General features: G+C 37.3%; 2 protein-coding genes across 2 annotated transcripts; both read left to right on the top strand.

Moving 5' to 3' along the window:
• The first annotated feature begins 1,228 nt into the window (after nucleotides 1-1,228).
• Nucleotides 1,229-2,612, top strand: RABIF (RAB interacting factor). The gene is made up of 2 exons (XM_014059312.2): nucleotides 1,229-1,413; nucleotides 1,999-2,612. Exons 1-2 carry the CDS (start codon nucleotides 1,264-1,266, stop codon nucleotides 2,242-2,244), a joined length of 396 nt encoding a protein of 131 aa, XP_013914787.1. The 5' UTR covers nucleotides 1,229-1,263; the 3' UTR covers nucleotides 2,245-2,612.
• Nucleotides 2,613-14,462: 11,850 nt separating this feature from the next.
• Nucleotides 14,463-21,080, top strand: LOC106543324 (tubulin alpha-1C chain). The gene is made up of 5 exons (XM_014059309.2): nucleotides 14,463-14,597; nucleotides 17,337-17,559; nucleotides 18,498-18,646; nucleotides 19,371-20,051; nucleotides 20,579-21,080. Exons 1-5 carry the CDS (start codon nucleotides 14,595-14,597, stop codon nucleotides 20,870-20,872), a joined length of 1,350 nt encoding a protein of 449 aa, XP_013914784.1. The 5' UTR covers nucleotides 14,463-14,594; the 3' UTR covers nucleotides 20,873-21,080.
• The last annotated feature ends 3,313 nt before the right edge of the window (nucleotides 21,081-24,393 follow it).

Below are 24,393 nucleotides of genomic sequence, written 5' to 3' on the forward strand. Positions count from 1 at the left end.
TATAGAAGGGATTTTATTGTGAAAATAACTGTAAACTAATATTGCTATTACTTAAAAATCAACAATGTTAACATTGAAGTACATTTTTTACAATTGGAAAATAAGTAATTTTATATAGCTTCCAGACTAAGCATCATGAAACGATTAAGACAGCTACTAAGCTACATCTATGGAATTCCTGGATTTTATTAGTTATCTGCATAATTTCATGTTTATATTATAGCTCCTCTCAAATTGGGTGCATAGTTTGTTAATTTGCGTTTGGTAATTACAGTAAAATTTTGGAGACTTATGAGACATATGACACTACTCTTCATGATAGCATTGAAAGAGCAAAAGAGAAGATTAAAGCATAATAGTCACACAATGAATCCATTCATACATTGATAAAAATACTAAGAATTAAAACCACTTGTTTTGAAGATGTTTAGCAGTCCTTCGGTACGTAAGACCATATTGAATTGGCATAATGAACCGTTTTCTCCGATCACCCAGACTTCAGGATCAGTATTTGCAGCTTGCTCCTTCCGAAGCGAAGGTGGCATTTTCATAGGACATTATAAAAAATTGGTGTCTATGCTAAAGTGAGCTTCTAATAAAAAAACGACGCAGAAATGTTTGGCCACACTTTTTACAATGTCTTAAGCTGTCCAAATCACCTAATAGGCACTAAAACTTACTTATAGCTGTAGCCACATGTAAAATAGGGTCCTCAAATCGAAGCCTTGCAATTATCGGAATTGAATTAAACTAGCCGGTAGTACCTAGTTTTACTTTTTAATTTCTTCCTGGGTCCGATGTTACGTTGTGATGGTTTACTTCAGAGGTGTCCAAATATGGGAACTTTAAGACTTGTGAACTTCAACTCCCAGAATTTCCCAGCCAGCTGGCTGTAGAATTCTGGGAGTGGAAGTCCACAAGTCTTCAAGTTCCCAAGTTTGGACATCCCTGGTTTACTTGAAACCTGAGGTAGGACTCCAGCGGCAAGCACAGCAAAGGCACTTGTAAAGCTCGGGGGGGGGGCTCCCCCCTGTTTCAGTAGCCCCTCCCACTTACACAAATATGGTGGATGGGAGGGTAACCTGGTCCCGCCTATCCGGTAGAGCAGGATTTCCTGACTTCAGCTTCGTTAAGCTTGTGGACTTCAACTCCCAGAATTCCGTAGTTGGGCGGAGAGTTGGAAGTCCCCAGTTTAAAATTGCTGAAGTCGAGAAACGCCACCGTGAAGACTCTCCTTCCTTGCTCTATTGCGCTTGCGCAAGTATGGCGGCGCCCAGTTCGGCGATGGAGGCTGCTGCGCTGGGACCGGAGGAGCTCGTGTGCGCGAGTGGGCGGAACCGTAAAGCAGTCCTTTGCCAGCGCTGCGGCTCCCGTGTCCTTTTGCCCGGAGCTGCAACCTTCACCCGCAGAGAGGTAGGGCGTATTCGGCCCACCGCTGTGCTGTGGTCCTTGGTGATAGGCAGCCAAGGGGCTCTCCTCCCCCGCGTAACTTCCAGCCTCAGATGAAATCGGAGTTGCCAATTCCTTGATCGACCGGTGGATTTAAGCACCTTTCTGAGGATGGAAAATTGTTTTGATTAGGTCCCTAATGAAAAGACATCCCTTTCCTCGTAGGCCTTCCAGTCTATGGCTGAGCGGGATGCATGAAGTACTTTATCATGGTAATGAAATTAAATCAAGGATCTAGACTAGAGGAAACTAGCAGCAACTTGAATACCTTTGCTTGTCAGCTTTGTATTTGATACTGTCCTGGAACTCCCCTCTCCATTATGCCAGTTATATGGCTGCTTTCACAATTGTATTCCAAACTAGATGGCTTTGGGGGTCTCCTCATTTCTTATTTTCAGTAATGCAGTAGTGTGGGTTGGTTTGGCCCAAAGTCACACTGTAAATGTGGTTAAGTAGAAACTTGAACCAAGGCTCCCCATCCATCTCCAATATTCCCGCCAATTCCCTACATTGGCTCAATAATAACAAACGTCTTTTGTTATTTGACAGCTGTTTCTTCCTGCTATGAAGAAGAAGACTGCTTTGGTGACAAACGGTGATCTAGAAGGGGATGTCTTGCAGGACCACTGGCTAGTCGAGGACATGTTTTCTTTTGAAAACGTTGGTTTCACCAAGGATGTTGGAAATGTAAAGTTCCTGATCTGTGCAGACTGTGAAATTGGCCCTATTGGCTGGCACTGCTTGGATGATAAAAAGAGTTTTTATGTGGCCTTGGACCGTGTTTCTCATGAATGAAATGCTCATAGGTGACCAAAAGTGGCTCCTAGGCACCTGATTATACCACATTCTAAATAACTTTCCAAGTTCCTCAATATATAGGCTTGAAACATGGCCTCAATATGTAGGCTTCAAACTGGCACAAATGAAATTCCCTTTTCAGATACATCAATGGAAGTGCTTATATTGCTTATTGAGTTGCAACCCATTTGAACCTGACCAAATTTGTACTGATATTTAATAATGTGCAATTATGTGCATATACGTTGAAACACACAATTCCATGCAAATTGGCAATTCAATTTCCTTAGTGAAAAAGGAAAGATATCCTGAATTTTTTCCTCTGTAAAATAAGAGTGTAATACAACAGGGAATAAGGCTTCTGATTTATTTACCAGATTGTGATGCATAGCTTTCTGCTCTGTTCTGGATAAAAGAGTAAACATTTGTGATTTTGATGTTTACTGATATCTAATGTTTACAAATATCTGAATTTTCACTTCATGATCATTGTTAATTAAAAGCCAATCATTAGTTACAGGTCATCTTAATTATAAAAATAGTCAAACTGCAGGAAGTAATAATGAAAAATGGAAACTTAATTTTTATAATTGAATTGAAATCATGCATTTTAATTTATATATTGTATGTATTGGAATTACCAATAGCTAATCAAAAAGGGCTCACTCTAATAGGTATAATCTTACGTTTTCTGTATAGAACTTCAATTATTAATCTTTTTTCTAAAGCTGCTGTAACACAACTCATTACTGATGTCCCTTGCGATAATATAGTCAATGAATCACACAGAATCATTTAGTCTAGTTAAGAATGCTATCTGAATGTGAGCTCTTTATTTTTCATCTAGGAGAAAATAGAGGACTAAGCTATGTTTTGTTCTCTAGTTTCTATAGTGTACCAAACCCCTCATTTAGATGTCAAGTTTAGAATGTTAGAAGGCTTGGGAATAGGGTGGCTATTGAACCAATCAGTTGCCTTTTGTTATATTGTACATTTTGGCAATATGCCTGATTCTTTTTTTCTTCAGTTTTATGATTCCTTTTAATTTTAATTGTAAAACATCCAGGATTGTTTGGACTTGGGCTGCCTCTGAATTTCAATAAATAAAAATAGGCTGTGTAAAAGATGGTCAGCTTATTAGCTACATGCCCTTCATAGGATGGACAACTCCCAGGGAAAGGGCATGTTTATAGCTTAATCTTAACCAAGCTAAGTATGACATGAGTGCTGTTAAAATGCTAACCAGTGATTCTGGTTTCCCTGTATCAATTTAAAGAAAGTAACGTTAGATGAGGTTTGTTATTTCTTTGATTTAAATTTCTTGGGGTTCAGTCTTCTCCCCAGTATTCTTAAACTTCCAGGGGAAGTCACTTGAATTTTGTTATTATATGATGTTATGTATTGCAACAACTTTTATATCACTGAATTCTGGAGTTTGTAGAATTTTTAAGTGCATGTCTTAGTACACTTTTCAAAAAGCATATGTAAGAGCAATCTGAAATGTAATGCCGGTAAGATTGCATTATTGTGGAATAGACATGTTAGTCCTTCTGTTACAAGTATTTATTTATGGAAAGTTAATATATTACTGCTTTCTTAGTAGTGATGAAATAAAACAGACTACTGGCTGGTGCCATATGGGTCAGTTGTTTCCATCACTATTTTTAAAAACACATGAAATCCCTGGAGTTCATTTGGAAATGTTCATTAAGATTTAATCAGTATGGTGCTTAGTTATCCATTGTTACTCCAGGTGCCATGCACTTTTATCTCAGTGCCTGAAGGTTGTTAGTGTCTGGAGGTATAAGCAAACATATTTATTTTTTCCTGTTAAATATCCTACTGCCCATAATGTTCCTTCTCCAACCATACATCAATTCATGTTTGTGAATTGTTACATGTATAGGTTTTTCATCTCTGGATATCTGTATAAAAGTTTGGACATTCAGAAATAAACATCAGTGGTACACAACACTGACAAAACTTCAGTGAGTTGTTTCACTGCAAAAGTAGCTTTGTTGCATAACCTATTCTTCAGACTACATTCATAGTTTCTAAACGCTGTTGGTACCAAATATGTAGGTGTGCACAGCTTCCATAGGTGAATGATTATAAGAGACAAGTACTGTGTCTAATTTTACAATTTTATGTCATTTTATCAGCTAGCTGGAGGGCAAACCTAACTCAATGAAGAAAATTTGGGGCTAGAGATCTCAAAAAATGACTTTCTGGGTTCTGCTTGGTAATTCACCTGTCATTGCTCTCTTCCCAAAAAATGTTTCCTCCTGTTAACCAAGTCTGTCTCCTTGAGTACATTGTGATTGCACCTGAATACAGGCTAGGAAACAATTTTAACAGAATGAAATGTTTCTTCTTGCTGCATAGAGCCTGATAACATTTCCATGTTAAATGTCTACCACATGGTGGCACCAGTATTGCACAAATGGGAAGATACAGTACTTGCTGGGAGATCTTATACTAGCTCTGCAAAAGTGAAAAAAGGGGGCTTTGTTAAATCCCTAATGTTGCAAATAGCAACATTTTTGTCATGTCTGTTATCTGAAATATTGCTACGGATAAATTAATACATAGAAAATCCTCAAAGAATATTTTTCATGTTTTGTTGTCTTGCTAACCAGGTTCACCAAATATGCTAAAGTAGAAGTAGAATAAATAAATTTGGCATGTTATGTAAATCCACTATTTATAAAATGATACTTGGCCCGAATTTTGAAACAGAAATCAACTATACATCACATTTTTCTGCTTGATGAAAGCATGCTTCAGACTTTTGCAATAGATCTTAATACTTTAAAAGAAGATGAGTTAATTTGATACACCATCTCAGTCCACATGGCAAACCAAACTTACAGAATAAACTAAACTGTAGCATACATGAAGCAGTAAGAGGAATTTTGTCATATATGTCAGATGCAAATGAGAAGTACATCGCTTGCTAGCACCATGATAGTGTCAGGAAGTATGATGCAACTAAAGAATTCTTGGTTTTGTTTTTTCAAAACTTAAATCCTGTAAACACTTCAAAATATTAACCTCTTTTTTATGTAATGTATGGGGGTAATATTGTAAGCTGGCTATAGGAGGAAATAACCGTATTTCAAAACTTTTTCTAGTTTTTAAATAAAGAAGTAAAATTCTGGGAAAAGAACACTCCTATAAAGAAAACAATTCACAAAATGATAATACAATGCTTTTGAAAAGGAATTGTTTTTATGTTCATTTTTGTTATTTTCATATTTTTAAATGGCTGCATACTGGCCTTCCTATTGTGATAATAGCTTTTTTAGAAATAAATGTCTGAAAATTTTAAGAATGCTTCTATAAAAGTGCTCAGAATGCTGCCATCTAATGACTATATTCTTTGCAGTATAATTCTATAGCAATTCAATTACAAATGAGAGCATCAAATGACATCAATCCTATTTTTTAATGTGGAAAATATTGTGAACTTTAACCTGTAAATGTAGTTCTTTTCTACAATACTTTAGAGTAAAAATATTTGAATCTTGCACAATCAGATTAAATCAAATATTGTATAATGAATAATAAATGAACTTTCCTCCTGCAACATCTTGCAAGATCCTAAATCTCAAAGTTATTTTCTAATGAACAATTAGAAATTAATTTGAACAAATTAAAATGGCAGATTTTTTAAAAATGTATTTTACAGTTAAGATAATTTTATTTGCCTGGATGAAAGGTTAAAAAGATGCCTGTATCTAAGTCAATAATATGAGAGTGGAATCTATGGAGATTCTCAATCATCCAAGTCATGGTTGTCCCAAAATTGCTTTTTTCCAAAAGGCAATTGGAGTTTTTTGGGGGGTGTCTTTGAAAACATTTTGTTCTCATACAAGAAGCTTCTTCAATTCAGAATTCAAGAAGTTCTTGGATGAGAAGCAAAATGTTTCCAAAGAAAAAAACTAGCAAAATCCAGTTGTCTTTTGGAAAAAGCACCTTTGGGATAGTGGGATTAGATTCATTCTTTTCTACTGGCATCATGTATAACAAAAATATACTATAAATTTACAATAAAGATAAAACCTCTTAGGAGAAATGCAAATCATTTAGATTCCAGGGAAATACTGCAGTTTATAATTTAAAATAAAGAATGTTATTTGGTCTTTGTTCTAAATTTGGTCTAGAACAGTGGTTCTCAAGCTTTCCAATGCCACGACCCTTTAATACAGGTCCTCATATTGTGTTGACCTCTAACCATAAAATTGGTGTCTCTGTTCCTAAGACCATCGAAAATATGTGTTTTCCAATGGTCTTAGGTGACCCCTGTGAAAGGGTTGTTCGACCCCCAAAGGGGTCCCAACCCACAGGTTGAGAACCACTGGTCTAGAAAGAAAAGTATATGCAAATGCTACAGTTGAGAACATCTGAAAATAAACACTTAGGCTCAGATGCCTTTAAGTCGCTCTCTATATTTTTGTCTTAAGAACAGTCCAGAGGCTTTAGAGGTTCTTTTACTAAATGCTATATTCATGAAGTTGAATTGTCCACAGTCAAAGCCGGCAATTTTTGAGTTAGACAGATTAAAGACAAATGGATATGACACCAGATTGGGCATGCTAAGCATCTTAAAGCGCTAATTACCTTCCTAGAGATATGATGTGCCATCAAAGGGTGGTATTGTATTGAATTCGTCTCTCCGCTCGCCCTAGAATCATAGCATTCAAACTCTGCAATCTCCTGCTGATATATCCAAATGAAAATGATTCTTGATAGGTGGCTGTCCAGTCTTTGTTCAAATAAGATCAATGAAGGGGAACCCTCTATCTTCTTTAGTGATTGATTAACTGTCAAATTGCTGTTCATATTATTCTTACATTAAATTGAAATTTATCTTCCTACAATTAAAGATCATTTTTTTATTCTGTGACTTGTTCTCCACTACAACAACAGAAACTGATCTTGAACCTCTGCATGATACTCCTTTACCTAACAACATATCTATTTTAACCTTAATCAAATATAAGCAAATGAAATTTATATTCCTTCCTTTTACTTTTAATAATTTTGATTTTGAGTCTCTCCAATTAATGTTCTCAATCTTGATTTCTTTTCATTTTTCCTCAAAATTCATCAAAGCTTTTAACAAATTTCTTTATAAGTCCAAGTAGAAAAATTATCCAGGTCACTCTTTTGGTTTGTTATGCCTATATACTTTTTAATTATGATGTTTCTTCTCTGTGTGAAATATGCTATCATTTACCATATTCTTGTGTTGCCTGTTATTTTAAGATCAGTATCAGATCAGTATCAGTCTCGTCCAGTAAAACATGTTCCTCTTTCATAACATCTCTTAAACATAGTATCCATACAGGCAGATACTATTAAATTAACTTCTGGGCCCATTTGTTCAAAAATATCCTTTAATATCTCCACTGTTTAAATATTTTGCTCATTTTTGTATTCAGTAGAAACCAAATTTAAGTGTTCTTCTCCATTAGCTACAATCTTGACTTCCTTCTAGTTCCCTCTAGTGTCCAATCTTCAAAGAGCCATCGTATCCTTTTTTAAGAATTCAGAACAAAAGCAGTTTCCCACAGGAAGGAATCTTATAATTAATTGCAAATTCTTATTTCAAATCCATCTGGACCCTTACTTTGTTTGCAAACTTTTCAAACTCAAAGCTCCAATTAATCTTTTGTTGTTCTACTCCATAAAAATTTAAATCCTTAAGCTTGTATTTGGAACTTCTTTCACAAAGGATTGAAGGAAGCCCACCTGGTGTTTTCAGATTTGTTGATCCAAAGGTTCTTAATAGCTGAACGGCAGAGAGCAAGCCATTTCCAAAATTGATTTTAAAAGGAAGAGTACAAATCCAGGGTTGTTTTGAAGTCACCTATTGTGGTTGGAGCAAAATGATTATTCCCTTGTCTCCCAGAGTTCCAAACCCGTCAGAGGCTGCTGTCTTGTGATCTCCTCACCAGGAACAACTGTATGGCACACACTCATCCTTTCCTTGTCTGGAGAGGAATTATGAAGAGCTACTTACTAGCTCTTCATTCTGCTGCGGTCCTTGGCTCTACTTTTAGTGAACCATCTTCAATCTGCATTTTCTTCCTCATATGTTGCTACTATGGATTTTCAACAGGAAAATTTTTCAGGTAACTACTGGGTTAGGGAAAAGAACTTTTTCAGGGGATTTATAAAAACCTTCGTAAAGCAACTTGGTAATGCATTATAGAACTATTATTCCTAATATAAATATTTACACTTTCTTGGTAGCTTAAATTGGGCCACCAATTTTGTTGGCACAAAGTCTTACAATGTTTATAATTTTGTTTAACACAAAAAGAGCAGTCCAATTATTGGAAGTGTGTATTGCAACTCTCTACTGATGAAACAGTTCCTCGGGGAAGACAGCTGTTCTGAGTATAAAAGCCCCAACCATATGTGTTACTAATTGTAGCTCTAATACTCTTCTCATAAATGTACTTCTTTCACATGTTGGAACACCTCCTTAATGACTATGTAGCATACAAGGTCTCTTCATGAATTGCAACCTTGCATTCATTCCAAAATCCAAATACATCCCTTAAAAATGTTAGGTCCCCATCAAGACCTGAACTGAAATCATTTTTGCAAATAATTGAATCAAATGTTCAATCTTCACCCTTTAATGATTTTTTCATTTTCACAGATCATTGAGAATTATTCTGGCACCAGCCGCCTCCTTTCCAAATCTACCACTACATAAATATTCTGGCAAAATATACATCCCATATGAGAAATCTGAAAATACAAATTATATGTGAACACACCCATTCTTTCCCTGTAAGACTATAAAAAACACCCCAAAATGGTTTCTTGATATTATCCCCAGATTCTTCTATGTGAAAAATGGAAACCCAGAATATTGCATGTAAAATTTTAACATAATTTAGTGAGCATTGTTAGCTTTCACAATCACATTACAAAACATCTTGTTAGAAATAAACATCTCAATCCTACCAACTATTGACACATGTGCCTATTTGATTTTTATACTACTTATTCTGAGATTTAATGGAAAAAACCTAATGAATCATTCAGTACTGATTTTGATAGAAGCCAGATTCTGATTGCCCCAGGGTTATTGTGTCTGAGCTGGATACAACTGAATGAAAGTATAAAATCCACATTGCGGCATGTTAAAAGTTATTCCAGCATCACTTAGTTCTTCATGATTGCTAGAGCAAAAGTCAGACCATATATTAATATGTGCCTATTTAGTGTGGCAAATACAATTTGCACTAATGCATGTGTAATAAACTAGATCAGTGGTAGTCAACCTGGTCCCTACCGCCCACTAGTGGGTGTTCCAGCTTTCATGGTGGGCGGTAGGAGTTGCTGTAACTTATAAATTTTATAAGGTAAAGTTACTTCCCTACTTTATAAATCACCATTATTGTGGAACCGATGGGTGGTTAGAAAATTTTACTGCTAACAGAGATACAAAAGTGGGTGGTAAGTATAAAAAGGTTGACTACCCCTGAACTAGATAGACAAAAACAAGATCTGTAATTATGTACCCATCTGAGAAATCTACACATAAAACCAAATATCATACCCAAAGTCAAGCAGAACCCTACAGTTTCCTACAAAAAGTGAACATATAAAGTTACCTACCACTTGAAATTCATTTTTGTCTTTCACTCAATGGCCCCCAAAGCCATTCATGAGACAGATATAGTCACAAAGCCTATTACTGAGATTTATTTATTTATACCCATGCTTTCTGCTCAAAGAAGCATCAAGTTATTTAGGTTTTTTTTAAAAGCACAATAAAAATGTAAAAACTAAATAATACTGATACTAAAATCACAGCTATTATATCTGGGTTGCAAAAGGCCATATAATCATATGTACTGGCCATCTGGATTTTTGCAGTTCAAATCCAATTATTCATTCGGTGTTTCTGACTGAGCTGATGAAAGTACGGTACTAAAAACAAAATAACAACTGATTGTTTAATTAAAGAGCTACAACTTTACAGCTATTTAAAATTTGGAAGATCTGGAGCTAAACCCAGCTTTCAAGGAAGCATATTCCATAGTTTGTAAGCAATACAGATATAGCCACTCTCCTATTTACAGGATGACAAGCTTTGGACAATGAGGTATCTTCAAAATACTCTCCCATCAGAACTTAATGCCTATATTTATGAGAGAGGCTGTCCCTTGGACAGTCGATCTCAAATCTTTTAGGGATTTGATGACCAAGACCAATATTAAATTGTACAATAATTTTCCCAGAATGCTACTGGCCAGATATAATAAGTGGGTGCTTAAAGTTCTCCATCTTTACCTAACTTATGCAAGGATGTGAAATGATCCCTATTCTCTCTTGATTAGCCTGTCTCACCAGTTACTAAGCAAATCATGTACTGTAATTACAGCAGGTAGGGAGTAAACCTCCTTCCAATCTTTATCATCTGTCATGTTAATTCCCAACCCAGTTCAGTTCTTTTGCAAACTATTGACAGAAGATGACCAGATTTCTTCACGAGAATAAGCTTGTGCAGACTGATGCCCCAATATAAATTTGATGTACTTCAAATGAAAATGTGGCTCTGAGAGATTTGGAAATACTCCAAACTTAATGCAGCTTTTCCTAACCTGACATTCTCTATGTATGTTGGAGCTACACCACGTCTCCCAAAATTCCTTGACAATGTTCACTGGAATTTTCATAATGCCAACACATCGGAAAAGTTCCAAATTGTGGAAAATGATCTAAAATATCTCACTGATTACAGCATTTTGTTTCTTTTTTTTTACATAAACTGAAAATGGGGAGAGGAATCTTATGGGCGCATACTCGAGACAGAGGCTGTGGAGCTGGCTCCATCATGAGGTCCTTAGAGGATGCGAATGCTATTCGTTTAGCACAGGCTGCATTTTTCCAGCTTCTGCCTGAGCTGAAAAATGATGCTACTATTGTCCATTAATGTTAGTGCCACATCTTTTTTTCCCAAAGCACACATGGCCCTTTTAAAATATCTACTAAAATTTAAAATATATGTAAAACTATAATCTATATATACTTGTAGCAACTCAAAAGATGATATTGCCATACTTGAGGAAGACAAGGTGAAATTACAAGTGACAACTGCCTTAGATAAAGAAGCGATCAGAATTGGCCTCAGGATAAGTGTCGAGAAATCAAAGATCATGTATGTGAGCTTCACTGCACAGATACGGGGAATCATATTCGGATCACAGCAACCTGAAGAGGTAAAGAAAGGTTTGCTTATTTGGGTAGTGCAATCACACGACATGGATTTGCAGGCGGACATCAAGTGCCACATTGGAAAAGCAACAGTTGTTTTCCAGAGGATGAATAAAATTTAGTCCTCATCTATATAACTAAAATTTAAATTCCGTTTGCTCACTTCTATAGTGAGCCCAACAGCCATTTATGCCAGTGGGACCTGGAAGGCATCAGGAAGTATTAACAAGGACTAAAGATTTGCTATTTTGACCATGCTATTAACAAAGTGCTTTGAAACAAAGAAGTAACAAAGTTTCTCCTACAAATTACATAACATTGTTGCATGCAGAAGACTGCAACTTGCTGTAGGACAGAGATGTCAAACTGTCAGCCCACGGGCTGGATGTGTCATGCATAGGCCACACACACCCCAGCTCAGCGGTGGGATTCAAATAATTTAACAACAGGTTCTCTGCCCTAATGACCAGCTGGGTAGGTGTGGCTCGGTCATGTGACCGTGTGGGTGTGGCCAACTCAATGTCACTCAGGTTGATGGGCTCTTCGCCTTAGTTGTTATAATGTAATAAGGGTTAACCAGAGAGGCAGTTTCTGTAAGCAGGACAATAAAGATGAGGCTAGAAACAACACCAGAATGTTTCTTCTTGCCTTCCATACAGGATTAGCCCTGTAAAGTGGAAAAAAACACAAAAAGAGATTTCTTCCAAAAACCGGTTCTCCAAACTGCTTAGAAAGTTAACAACCGGTTCTCCCGGATAGGTGTGAACTGGCTGAATCCCACCACTGCCCCAGCTCCATGAAGGGAAAAAAAGTCACAAAACATTACGTGACGGCAATGTGACGTGGTGAGTTTGACACCCGTATTGTAGATGATCAAGCTGAGGGAAGGGTCACATGCATCATAAGTCACCAGTCCATGCACATCTGCAAGAGATCTAAATCCAGCCCACCTTGAATGCCTTTATTATCTCCTGCTCATTTCCCTTGACCATTAATTGGTCAAATTCTTGTAGAGAGCTTAAACTTGCAATCTTTTGAACTTCCTGAATTGATTTCCCCTGCGCTTGACACTTGCATATCATATACTCTGTATGGATAACAATCAAATTCCCAAATAGCAATGAGTTGAAACACCCTCACCTCCATCTCCGATGCCAAATGACCAAGAAGACATCCTCAGAATACATGGCCAAGAATATCAATTGATGACTTAAAGACTTTTAATATCACATGGGAAGATACTGAAGTACTCACCCAAAACTGAAAATACTGGAGATGCCTTGCTGCCCGATATACTACATAGCATGGGAGCATAATGCTAATGCTAAACTCAAAAGAACATGGAAAAATACAATCAATGCTATAGCGCTAATGTACATGTTGTTACATTGTAATTGGACTAATTAATACATTAATGATCCCTTACTAGTAGAGCTATGTTTGTTGTCAATTACAGATCTAAGAATGAGGAGGGAATCAGGCAGGAAAGGCTATTTTACAATTTAAATGTTATTGACTAGAGAAACAGTCTCAGGAAGTTAAATTTTACCAAAAGCTATTCCATCTGAACTCAGAATCAAGTGTTTAATATTATTAGGAACAAAGAACAGATGACTACAACTACACTGATTATACAAAGTCCCATCAAACATATCTGTTTTTATTGTTTCACCCTAAAAAGACTTGTCACTTTCAAGTTGGGCTTTATTTTTGGAAACAATGTATATATGTAGTACATACATACATACATTCCCATTTTTCTTGGGATCCTACCCATTGTCTCCTTCCAGAATGTTTTGATTTCCCGATCTAGACCTGGGATTTTTTGATCGACCAATTGATCTCTAACTGCCCTTGGTCCTGCTTAACTTTTTGAAATCAGCCAAGGTAATAGAAGCACACTGGACAGAGCAGCTTTTTATCAAGCTAATTATCAAGCCAGCATAGAGGTATCATCAGAAGTCCTCCATGTTAATCTACGGTGGCAAAAAAATAAATAAAAATCAGGAATCTAATAGTACCTTTTCCAACTGAAAATCTTTTACAAACATTTATGCCACTGCTCATATATGCATGCTTTTAACAATATGCTAATTGGAAAAGATGTCCTTGGATTCCTCGTTTTTAGAAAGCCCCTTAAATTTGATAAAGTTGCTGTTTAAACACAAGTTATATTATTTAAATTTAGGATCAGAGAAGACACAGAATTGTGATGTATATTATTTTAAAGCATTCTGTTACAAGTTAAATGTTCATCAGATCCCAAGGAGTGCTTCAAAAAAGGCCACTCAGACATTTTGCATGAAAACACTGCAGTTTTCCTCTGATCTGGGTTTAAACTTTCCAGACTGTTGCCACGTTGACAGCCAGAATCTGGCTTCTGGTTCTTTCTAGTCCCTAATCGCACCGGGAGGCCCTATCTCCTTCCATGCTCACCTCCCCCTCCCTGTCCCCAAATAATGGAGAATTGAGTTTCATTGAGGCTTCGGTTTGTTTTGTTTTTCACTTCGGCGCTGCATTTTTCATCCAACTCAACATCTTCACGAACACCCCCTTCGGGAAGACGACCCGAAAGGCCGCCTTCTCGCTGCGAGACATTAAACAAGCAGCCATCAACAGGGAGTCCCGAAAGAAACAAACCACTTAACCCCGGCAACCAGGGCGCATCTGCGTCTGGCTTTTCCAGACAAGTGTAGGCAGATCCGAACTTGGCCCGCAGGAATGCGAGCTGATCAGAAGGGGGAAGGAAGAGAGCCGACCTCGGCCGCTTGCATTTGGCGGGAACTTTTTCTCTTAACTGAGCCCCATTACGAATTGCCCTATGGCCGCCCGCGAACGGATAAATTCGTAGTTCTTACCCAATGACGAGGGGAAGGCCGCTTCCCCACTTTCGCTTCCCACTCAATAGCGCGTCAGGGGAGGCGTGAGGAGGCGTCGGAGCTACCCAATGCGCTGCAAGGAGAAAAGCGCTCGTTCGGGGTCTCTATATAAAGGCGGCCCAGCGAGCGAAGCAGCTGTTTTCGCGGTGCTGCTCAGACCCGTAGCGCGTCTGCTGTCGCCAGAGAACCGATAACTTCGGAGAGCCGTAACCTGCCGCAGAAATGGTAAGCGCCGCTTGGCTTTCTTTCTTTTTTTTGCTCTGGGACCCTTTTGTGCCCTTTCCAGGGAAAAGTTAGTAAAGCCACCGTATGGCTATAGGTGGGGCGTTATGTAATTGGTAAAGGGTCCCTTTTACCAAAAGTTTTCTATTAAAAAATCAAAACCACTTTCCAGGCCTTGTAATTCGCGCGTCCCGAAGGCTAGCGAGAGCAGGCGCGACCTGAACTTGGGTCCCTCCGAACATGCCTTTGCTCCGAGAAAAGGGTAACGAAAAGGCCCGGAGGAAGGCAAAGGCTTTCCGGAAGCAACGTTCGCCTGCCAGAGAGCCTACGTCTTTCCCCAAAGATGGTGCCTTTTCCTCCCACGAAGCGCACTCGTCTTCGGCTAATGCTCCTTTCCCGATATCAATGGCCCAGAGGTTTTCCGAGGGAACAACAACAATAGCGCTGCCGCCGCCCCTTCGGAGTGCGGTGTTTGCGGTGGGGTCAAGTTACGTTTTACTCGGAGTTTCCTCGGGTGAGGCGCTTGCATTAAGCCTTTGAGATGTTCAAGGGCTGCGTGTTATCTCCAGAAATCGAGAAGAAATTGAGAGTTGGGGAAGCGGAGACCCGGGCGGATTTAATCACAGCTGATCTCCGAAGAAAAACTTCTCTTTGTTTGAAAAAAAAAGGGGGGGCGGAAGGGATGCGAAAGAAACTTGGATCCGCCACCCTCATGCCTGGCACTTTGAAGTCCCGCGAGTTTTAATGACACTTCATCAGCCTGTTCGGTTTTTCTTTTTTTCTGTAGGAGTTTGGGCCTCTCTCTCTCTCTCTCCCTCCCTCCCTCCCTCCCTCTCTCTCTCTCAAGTTGTAACCGCTGGAACATTTCTGGCCGTTTGAGTTTCGTCCTTCAACTTTGTACAATGCAACTTTGTGCATTGACATAAAATGGTGGGAAAGTTCTAAATAAGATGGCTGCCTCTCTTTTTTTTCTTTCCTGATATTTCAACACTCTTATGACAAAATCTTGTAAAACTGTTTTTCACAATGCAATCTGGCTCATGTCGCTTAAGTAATTTATCCTTTTATTCTAATTGTTTTGTTTCTTTCTAAATTGTAGTTCAGATTCTTAATTCTTACAATTATTCCAAGATATTTTTGTTAGGTTGTAACCATTATTTTTGTTACATTGATTTCACCAAGTATATCTTCATATTGCAAGTTTGGTGAAAAACTAAGACAAATCCTAATTTAAAATCCTAAGCCTAAACCTTTAGAACAATCAACTAAAATAAAAATTCTTCTCTAGCTGACGTTTCTGAACATAGTTAAAATGGATTTATATCTAGCCTTTAATGACAATTATGCAAAGAATGAACTGATGACTAAAGAAGGGTCCTGTGCACAGCCACAAATTATTCCTGATTTATAGACCATGACATGAACTGATGACCATGAGATGCTTAACTATAATGCTGGTGCACTGCTAGATATATGGGTGCAACTTTCACTGCTGTATTCCACTTTTTGGATGATGGGCACCATTGGAATTTTGAAAACCTTCAGCTAAACAACTGTCAATATTAGACTGTCAATATTAGAGAAAAGCTATTTTTTCACCAAATGTTTGGCCTCAACAATTACATCGCTTTACCAGAAAATCAAATGAGTAGGACTTTTGTGCCTCTATGGGATTCCAACGATCTGCTTTCTTTCCCAGCACAAATATTGTATGGCTATAAGAAGAGGGGTGGGTGGACATAGTAGACATAAAGAGGTATCTTTGGATTTACCTGGCACTGAGTATATGCTCAGGATCTCTACACGTAATGGAAACAGTTTTTCCCCATGATTTAAGGGCTTTACATTTTTATCTTTACACAGTATATCTTTTCTTTGACCAGAGGTACTGGGTGTAGCAAATGATGAAAAGAACACAGGTTGTCCTGTCTGACATACATAAAGGGAGTGAAACTTGCAGCATATTGCTGTTTTCATCATTTTGCTAAAAACCTAGGATATTTCTCATCTGGCCAGATTATTTGTGATGCCCAGGTCATAAAGGCTACCTACACTTACAGGTAGACCTTGTTTATTTTAAACTTATGATGGACTTAATCAGAGCTATTTATAACCCATTTTTAAAATTGTGGTGGCTGCCCCCCCCCCAAAGAAAACCCCACAAAATCCCTACATGATCACATTTTGGGATCTTTGCTAGCTCACATTTATGACCATCTGCCACATACCATGACCATGATTTTTGTAGGGTTTTTTTGGGGGGGGCTTAGTTTCTGGGGGAAAGAACAGCAAACTGTTTCACTTAACAATAACTGAAAACAAGGTTGTGGCTTTGTGACTGCCACAACTGCAATTCCAGCCTTAATTAGGGGCGTACATCAACAGCTACCTGTATTATAGCTTTTCCCCAACCTGAGGTTTTCACAATGGTGGCCGGAAATTCTGGGAGGTAAATTCCTGTATTATAACCAACTGTTTCAAAACAATTAAGGGATATTTTATAGTATGAAAGTTAAATATGTTTTGATAGAATATGAAGTAAATAGCGGAGTCTTATTCTAGCATTGATGTAAAGTTTCATGGAATATATAACTCCTTAAAAGAGGACTATCCCTTAAATTCAAAAGAAGCTGACAGTCACCTATTTTTCCCTTTGGTGAATTAGCTGGCACTTTGCCTTTTAGTTTATGGTAAAGAAGAAAGGGGAAACCTTGCTAATTTCCTGTCTGTCTCTCTCCACAGCGTGAATGCATCTCAATCCATGTTGGCCAAGCCGGTGTGCAAATTGGCAATGCATGTTGGGAGTTATACTGCTTGGAACATGGCATTCAGCCTAATGGCACAATGCCAAGCGACAAAACAATTGGTGGTGGAGATGACTCATTCAACACCTTCTTCAGCGAGACGGGGGCAGGAAAGCATGTTCCTCGTGCTGTATTTGTGGATTTGGAACCAGCAGTCATAGGTAAATATGACTTACATGGCTGCAGTAAAAGGGAGAAGCGTGGAAGTGGTTTAACAGAAAGGCTTAAGATGTAAAAACCTCCTGTTTTATATGTTGCCTTCTGGACTTTATAAAGGAAATTTATAGAAGTGTGTTACCCCCTACTATATATATTTGGAGCACAGTATTTCCAAATTACAATCTGCTTTATTTTATTTAGACTTTGATACTTCATAACTCTTGAAAAATCAGATAGTGTTTCTCTTTGCCCTCTGCTACTGCATATTCTCATGTTTAGTTTGTAGCTTTTGGAGTACTTGGCACAATGAATCATGTTCCTATTAGGCTTCCAGTTAAGATATAGATTAAAATCTGCAACTAGGAAATAAGAATATTTATATGCTCTTTCAATAAGCTTATCTCCCCGTCTATTTCACAGAAAGGAAATCCCAAGTAGGAAACAAATTAAATCATATTCAAGTGAATCTTAAAAGTAAATGAGAATTTTTAAAGTTTAATCTTTCACAATAAAAATTGAAAACTAAATTCATTTTTTAAAAATGAGTACACTAAATATTTCTGATTTAAAATGTATACTTTTGAAACCAGAAACATATTTCTATGAAGGGAAAAATATAAATGATTGAAATATATAATCTGTATTTCCTTATCAAACCTAAAACCTGTACGGATTTGTGAATACAAAATTGATTATTTACAGAAGACTGGAAATTGCTTAGAAAGGAAAATAAAACCATTTTTAAAATAGTTTTTCAGCCTTTAAACCTCTGCAGGATATCATTTCTAATACTTATTCTTATATTGATAATGTTATGTATTGTAATCTTAGGTATTGAGAGGTTATGGTTTAAACAGTAATACTCTGAACCAATGAGGAAGTAGAACGTGTACAATATTTTCTAGGTTTTCACTGTGGAATAATGTATATTCTATTGCAGATGAAGTGCGGAATGGGATATATAAGCAACTCTTCCATCCCGAACAGTTGATTTCTGGCAAGGAAGATGCTGCTAACAATTATGCAAGAGGTCACTACACTGTGGGAAAAGAAATAATTGACCTTGTATTGGAGCGGATTAGGAAGCTGGTATGTCCTAATGTTTTAAACCTGTCAAACATACGCTAAGATTTAGCTTGAGCATAAATTAGACCTAAAACACAAATTGTGCAATAGGTAGATTACCTTATTGGCCTGGGTGCTGCAATATAGTTTTTTCCAACGTTAAGAAAAATGTCATTGGCTGAAATGAAGAAGAACATGTTGTATGGAAAGGCGCTTATCACAGGCATTCCTGGAGGCTTCTCTGCCCACTTGCAGTAATAGTTACACCTACATGACTAGGCAAGCAGTGATTGATTGGGTGGCAAAGTGGCTGTTCTTTCCCCAGCTCCTGTCTTCCTGGGAGAGAGAAAGGCTGGGCTCAGGGATGCAGTTGTCATATCAATATAACCCTGATCTTGAAACAACATGACCATGACAGTCAAAGGGAAATTACAGGTGAAGAACTTAGCAGAGCCAAAAGTTGTTGGAACTACTCTTTTTTTCTGTACATTTTTTCTCTTTGACTTCCCCTTCATTTTCTTCTAATACTATCTTCTCTCTTCCCCTTCCTGAAGACAAGGGTCAAACCAGTGTTGCCAGTGGTTTGCAAACTGACAACTTGCAATAACTTTTTTAGATTAATCCAAGCCTCCTTCCTTACAGATCACAATAACAATTTTTTGGCAATAAAAAAAGAAAAGGGCAAACCTATAAGACATAAATCTTGATTGTACTGTTAGAATGTGTAATATGCATATTTTTCTTTCAGGCAGACCAGTGCACTGGTTTGCAAGGGTTCCTGATCTTCCACAGTTTTGGAGGAGGCACTGGTTCAGGTTTTACTTCTCTGCTGATGGAACGCCTTTCCGTTGACTATGGAAAGAAATCAAAACTCGAATTTGCCATTTACCCAGCTCCTCAAGTTTCAACTGCTGTTGTTGAGCCATACAATTCCATATTAACTACGCACACTACTCTTGAACATTCTGATTGTGCCTTCATGGTTGACAATGAAGCCATCTATGATATTTGTCGAAGGAATCTAGACATTGAGCGCCCAACATACACCAATCTCAACCGTCTCATTGGTCAGATTGTTTCATCCATCACTGCCTCTCTCAGATTTGATGGTGCCTTAAATGTGGATCTGACAGAATTCCAGACAAACCTGGTGCCTTATCCCAGAATTCATTTTCCCCTAGTCACATATTCCCCTATTATTTCAGCAGAGAAAGCCTATCATGAGCAACTCTCTGTCTCTGAGATCACCAATGCTTGTTTTGAGCCATCCAATCAAATGGTGAAGTGTGATCCTCGCCATGGCAAGTACATGGCCTGTTGTATGTTGTACCGTGGAGATGTTGTCCCCAAGGATGTCAATGCTGCCATTGCTGCTATCAAGACAAAGCGTACCATTCAATTTGTTGATTGGTGTCCTACTGGTTTTAAGGTAGGTATTTCTGATATGTATTGCAAATGGCATCTTGTCTAAATGTGTATATTACTGAATAAATGTAATAGAAGAAACATGCAACTTTGAAATGGTATAAATAGCATCATGATTTACAGCGCAATTAAAATTATATTTAAGAGCATATAGCAACTGGAGGGTTTTGCCTATAGTTCAGATAGTTAGGGTTAGAGTTAGATGCTATGGTAGATATATAGAAAGTGCATGCAGGATTATGCAAATTGAACTCCCATTTCTTTAACAGTAGAATTGCTTTTGGCAATAATGTTGGGATATTTTCTGACATGCAAATAATTAAGAGTTTTGCTTTATTTCAATTTTTCTATGAAAAAGACAATAATTTAATACATAGATCCAGCTGTGGTGGTGCTTAAAGCACAGAACAATCTTTATAGGATTTCTGTTCTCTATGTAAATGCAGCACATTTGGATATGCAAATGTAGAAATGTTACATACTACTTGAATGTAGGAAAGGCTGACAATGTCTATTTCTGTAACTCTCTAGGTGGGTATAAATTATCAGCCCCCAACAGTAGTTCCTGGTGGTGACTTGGCCAAAGTCCAACGTGCAGTCTGCATGCTCAGCAATACCACAGCCATTGCAGAAGCTTGGGCCCGTCTGGATCATAAGTTTGATTTGATGTACGCCAAGCGTGCTTTTGTCCACTGGTATGTAGGAGAAGGAATGGAGGAAGGAGAATTTTCTGAGGCCCGAGAAGATTTGGCTGCCCTTGAAAAGGATTATGAAGAAGTGGGCACTGACTCCTTGGATGGTGAAGATGAAGGTGAAGAGTATTAAAACTCTTTAAATATTGTGAGGCTGTTGCCATTTGCTACTTTGCCTGTATTAACCAATAAAATGCATTTTTACATCTCCAATGTAAACATTTAGCATTCCATAATAAAATGCTTGGAATAAATTCTTATAACCAAAGAAATTTGATCAGTTGTTAATACAAGCATTAAACGTTTAGGTGGGATACAAATAAAATGATCTTGCATATCAATATGAAGTGGTCTCATTCTTAAAACATTTTCCATTCAGTATTTGCATATAGTAAAAAAAGTTCTATTTTTTTTAAATGGAAAACAAATCCATTTTTTACTATTTCAATAAAATATTGCTTGCATAAAAACAGATGTTCTTGAAAGAATGTCACAAGTATCCTTTATATATATTTATAAATAAATATCTTTATGTATGTATCACATGCATTTAACATCTGTTCAATTTAAACATTCTCATTTTTTCATCATACAGTGCTGTTAACTTAAAGCCAACAACTACTCACATCAAAAGTTATATAATTCAAACATATATTTACAGATTTTCTCTAATCCAAAAATGCACAATACACACCTTCCCGATATATAAGCTCCATATCTTATGTCCCATCCAGTTTCATGCCATTCTCTAAGAAGAATTTGGGTATAGTAGCAGCCTTTGAATCATAGTGCATTTTTAATTAAGATATTTAATCCTAATGAGCTGGAATGATAGAAAAATTAATCATCATTATAATACCAGTCATCTGGGATGAGCCCATTTAGATTTCTTGTTCTAGCATTTGAAGATATAAAGTAACAAGTATTAAACAAGGCTTGGGAGTATCAATCAATGCTCTGAATTGCAGGAGTTAGAAGTAGTCATCTAGTAAATCATGTTTTCCATTTGTTGTAAGAGCAATCTTTCAGAATACTAAATGGTAAGCACAGAAATGGTAGTTCAGAACATTCTATTCCCGCTTGTTACATGTCTATTAAATACACACCACATCTAGGTTAAGATATTAGTATGCAGATGACACCCAGTTACATACTTCCAACTTCACAGCCAGGCAGATCTGGAGTGAAGTGTCCTAAATCAATGCCTACATCCTATTAGGAATCAGGGAAAAAGAGCAGCCAGTTTGTAGAAAGGCTGCTCTTGGGAATAAACACTGGAGCTCCCCAACAATAACAAAAAATATTTCAATTTTCATATAAATTATGCACAGCATACAACTTGTATGTATGTTTTCCTTGAATAACTTTAGTTATCAAGGGGACAGAATCTGACTGAAAAGATTTGTTGGATGTCCATGATGTCAGTCAGATATTGCCAGTTTAGGAAGGTAGGAAATATTTTCAGCTAATGGGTACACGTGTGCCATAAAGCACAAGGTCAGATATGCTATCAGTTACATAAGGCCAAATGGTGGCAGGTACCTTGCCAATCTCTTAAGCCCCAGAAAAGATTCTATCAACCTAGGTTATATTAACAATTCACATATACTACTATATTATCAATAAGTCTAAAAAGTCCAACCAAAGGGTAATTTAATGGATTGAGGATTCTGTAACAGACCACTTTTAATGTTCTAAAATATAGCAGAGACTCACATCATGAGGATCTAAATTCAAATAATTCAGAATGAATCTAATTATCCCTAAACTCATTTAACAATATAGACAATATGGGTAATCCTTTTCACACAACCAGTGCAGCATCCCTATGGTCATGTGATGAAAATTCGGACTTTGGTTCACAAATATGAACCAATATTTATGACAGTTGCAGTGTCCAGGAGTCAATCACTTTTTGCAATTTTTTGACTAGCAAAGTCGATGGGGAAGCCAGATTCACTTAACAACCCTGTTACTAACTTAACAACTTCAGTGATTCACTTAACAACTGTGGCAGGAAGGGTCATAACATGGAACCAAGCTCATTTAACTGTCTTGATTAGCAATTTGGGCACAATTGTCATAGGCTGAGGACTATCTGTAGCAAAAACTTTGTATTCTTACAAAGGAAATAAATACTGTAGTTGGATAATTTAGTCGCCAGGAGTTATGTTCAACCTTCCGAAGACTTCCAAGAAAATAAAAGTCTTGTCTACATTATGAAATAGAACTTTTGTGAAAGAGTGGGTGAAAATATTTTTTTTATTTTGCATCTATTGGCATTTATATTACCCTCATCTTAATGGATTTATAGAAATGTGCTTATTAAAGCATGTTAACCACACTTAACTATGAAATCTTGTCTTTAGACATTATATTATAGCAAATTCTCACTCCTCCACCCATATTTAAGTAGTGTCCTGCAGAAACCTGTTAAACCTGATTATTATTCTTTTTGTATATGCTATTTTCATGCTGTTCCCTATCTAATTTCCTGCTGAGGTCTGATGAATGTTAACTGTAAATGAGTATATTTTGCAAAGGGGTGCTTAAAAGGGATTAGCCCTTTGGGTTTAAGTTTTGCACTGTTTTTAATGGATGGCTTTTCCTTTGAAGTGTAGTTGGGGGAAGGGAAGTCTGCCTGTAAAAGAGAATCTGGTTAGACAAACTGCAAGTTCCTGTCGCTGGTAGCTATTTCATCTGATGTCTTGTGGATCTGGCCATTATTTTGTTGAGCTAGTCATGTCATTTTAAAAAAATAGAATAGATTAAGTAATAAACAGGATTAGAGGTAACCCAAATTTAATTTCACTTTTGCATTCAGGAAAATGCTCGTGATTGGTGCACATTTGTCCTACATTTCACCTAGTAATGATTGATAGTGTGGAAAAAAATGCCATCAGCATTAACAATTTTCTTTGTCATTGCCCAGAGCAGAGAGAGCTTTTTTAAATATGTCACTTTCCAGTCACAAGTTGTTCTTGGCAAAAACAAACTAACTAAAACACTTATAATACTTATGAAAATAGGTCAACTTCTTATTTACAAGCTTGGGAAGCACAGAACAGAATGGATTCGATGAACAGTTGTCTGCAATCTGGTTCTTCATTATGTATTGGAGTTCTATTTCTCCATGTTCCAGTCAACACAGTCTGACTCGGAGTAATGATCTAAGTTAGGGGTGTCAAACTCTCAGCATCACATTTTCATCATGTGACGTATTGCAACTTTCCCCCTTTGCTAAAATGGGAGAGGTGTGGCCAACGCGTGACACATCTGGGCCACATGCCGTGATTTTGACACCCTTGGTCTAAATCAATGTTTTTCAACTTCAGCAACATTAAGATGTGGCTGGGGAATTCTGGGAGTTGAAGTCATTGTTGGGTTTGTTTGTTAAATTTGTATGTTGCCTATCTCAGTATCAGTAACTTGAACTAAATCATCTGGAGGTATTAGGTTGAAGTATGCTATAACATATATTTCACCTTCTCAAGTGAGAATAACACTGAGTACAGTTCAGTATTAGTATTACTTATTCAATGCTGGTTTGAGAAATGTCATAATATATAAGTATCAGATTTATATAATACATTATTACAAACCAGAATGACTGGATTGGTGCATCATGTTAAAATCAAAACAAAAACACACAGT

The sequence above is a fragment of the Thamnophis sirtalis genome, unplaced genomic scaffold, assembly GCF_051295495.1.
Source record: "Thamnophis sirtalis isolate CommonGarterSnake01/CBP01778 unplaced genomic scaffold, rThaSir2_p1.2 scaffold_7, whole genome shotgun sequence".
In the NCBI taxonomy this organism is placed as follows: domain Eukaryota; kingdom Metazoa; phylum Chordata; class Lepidosauria; order Squamata; family Natricidae; genus Thamnophis; species Thamnophis sirtalis.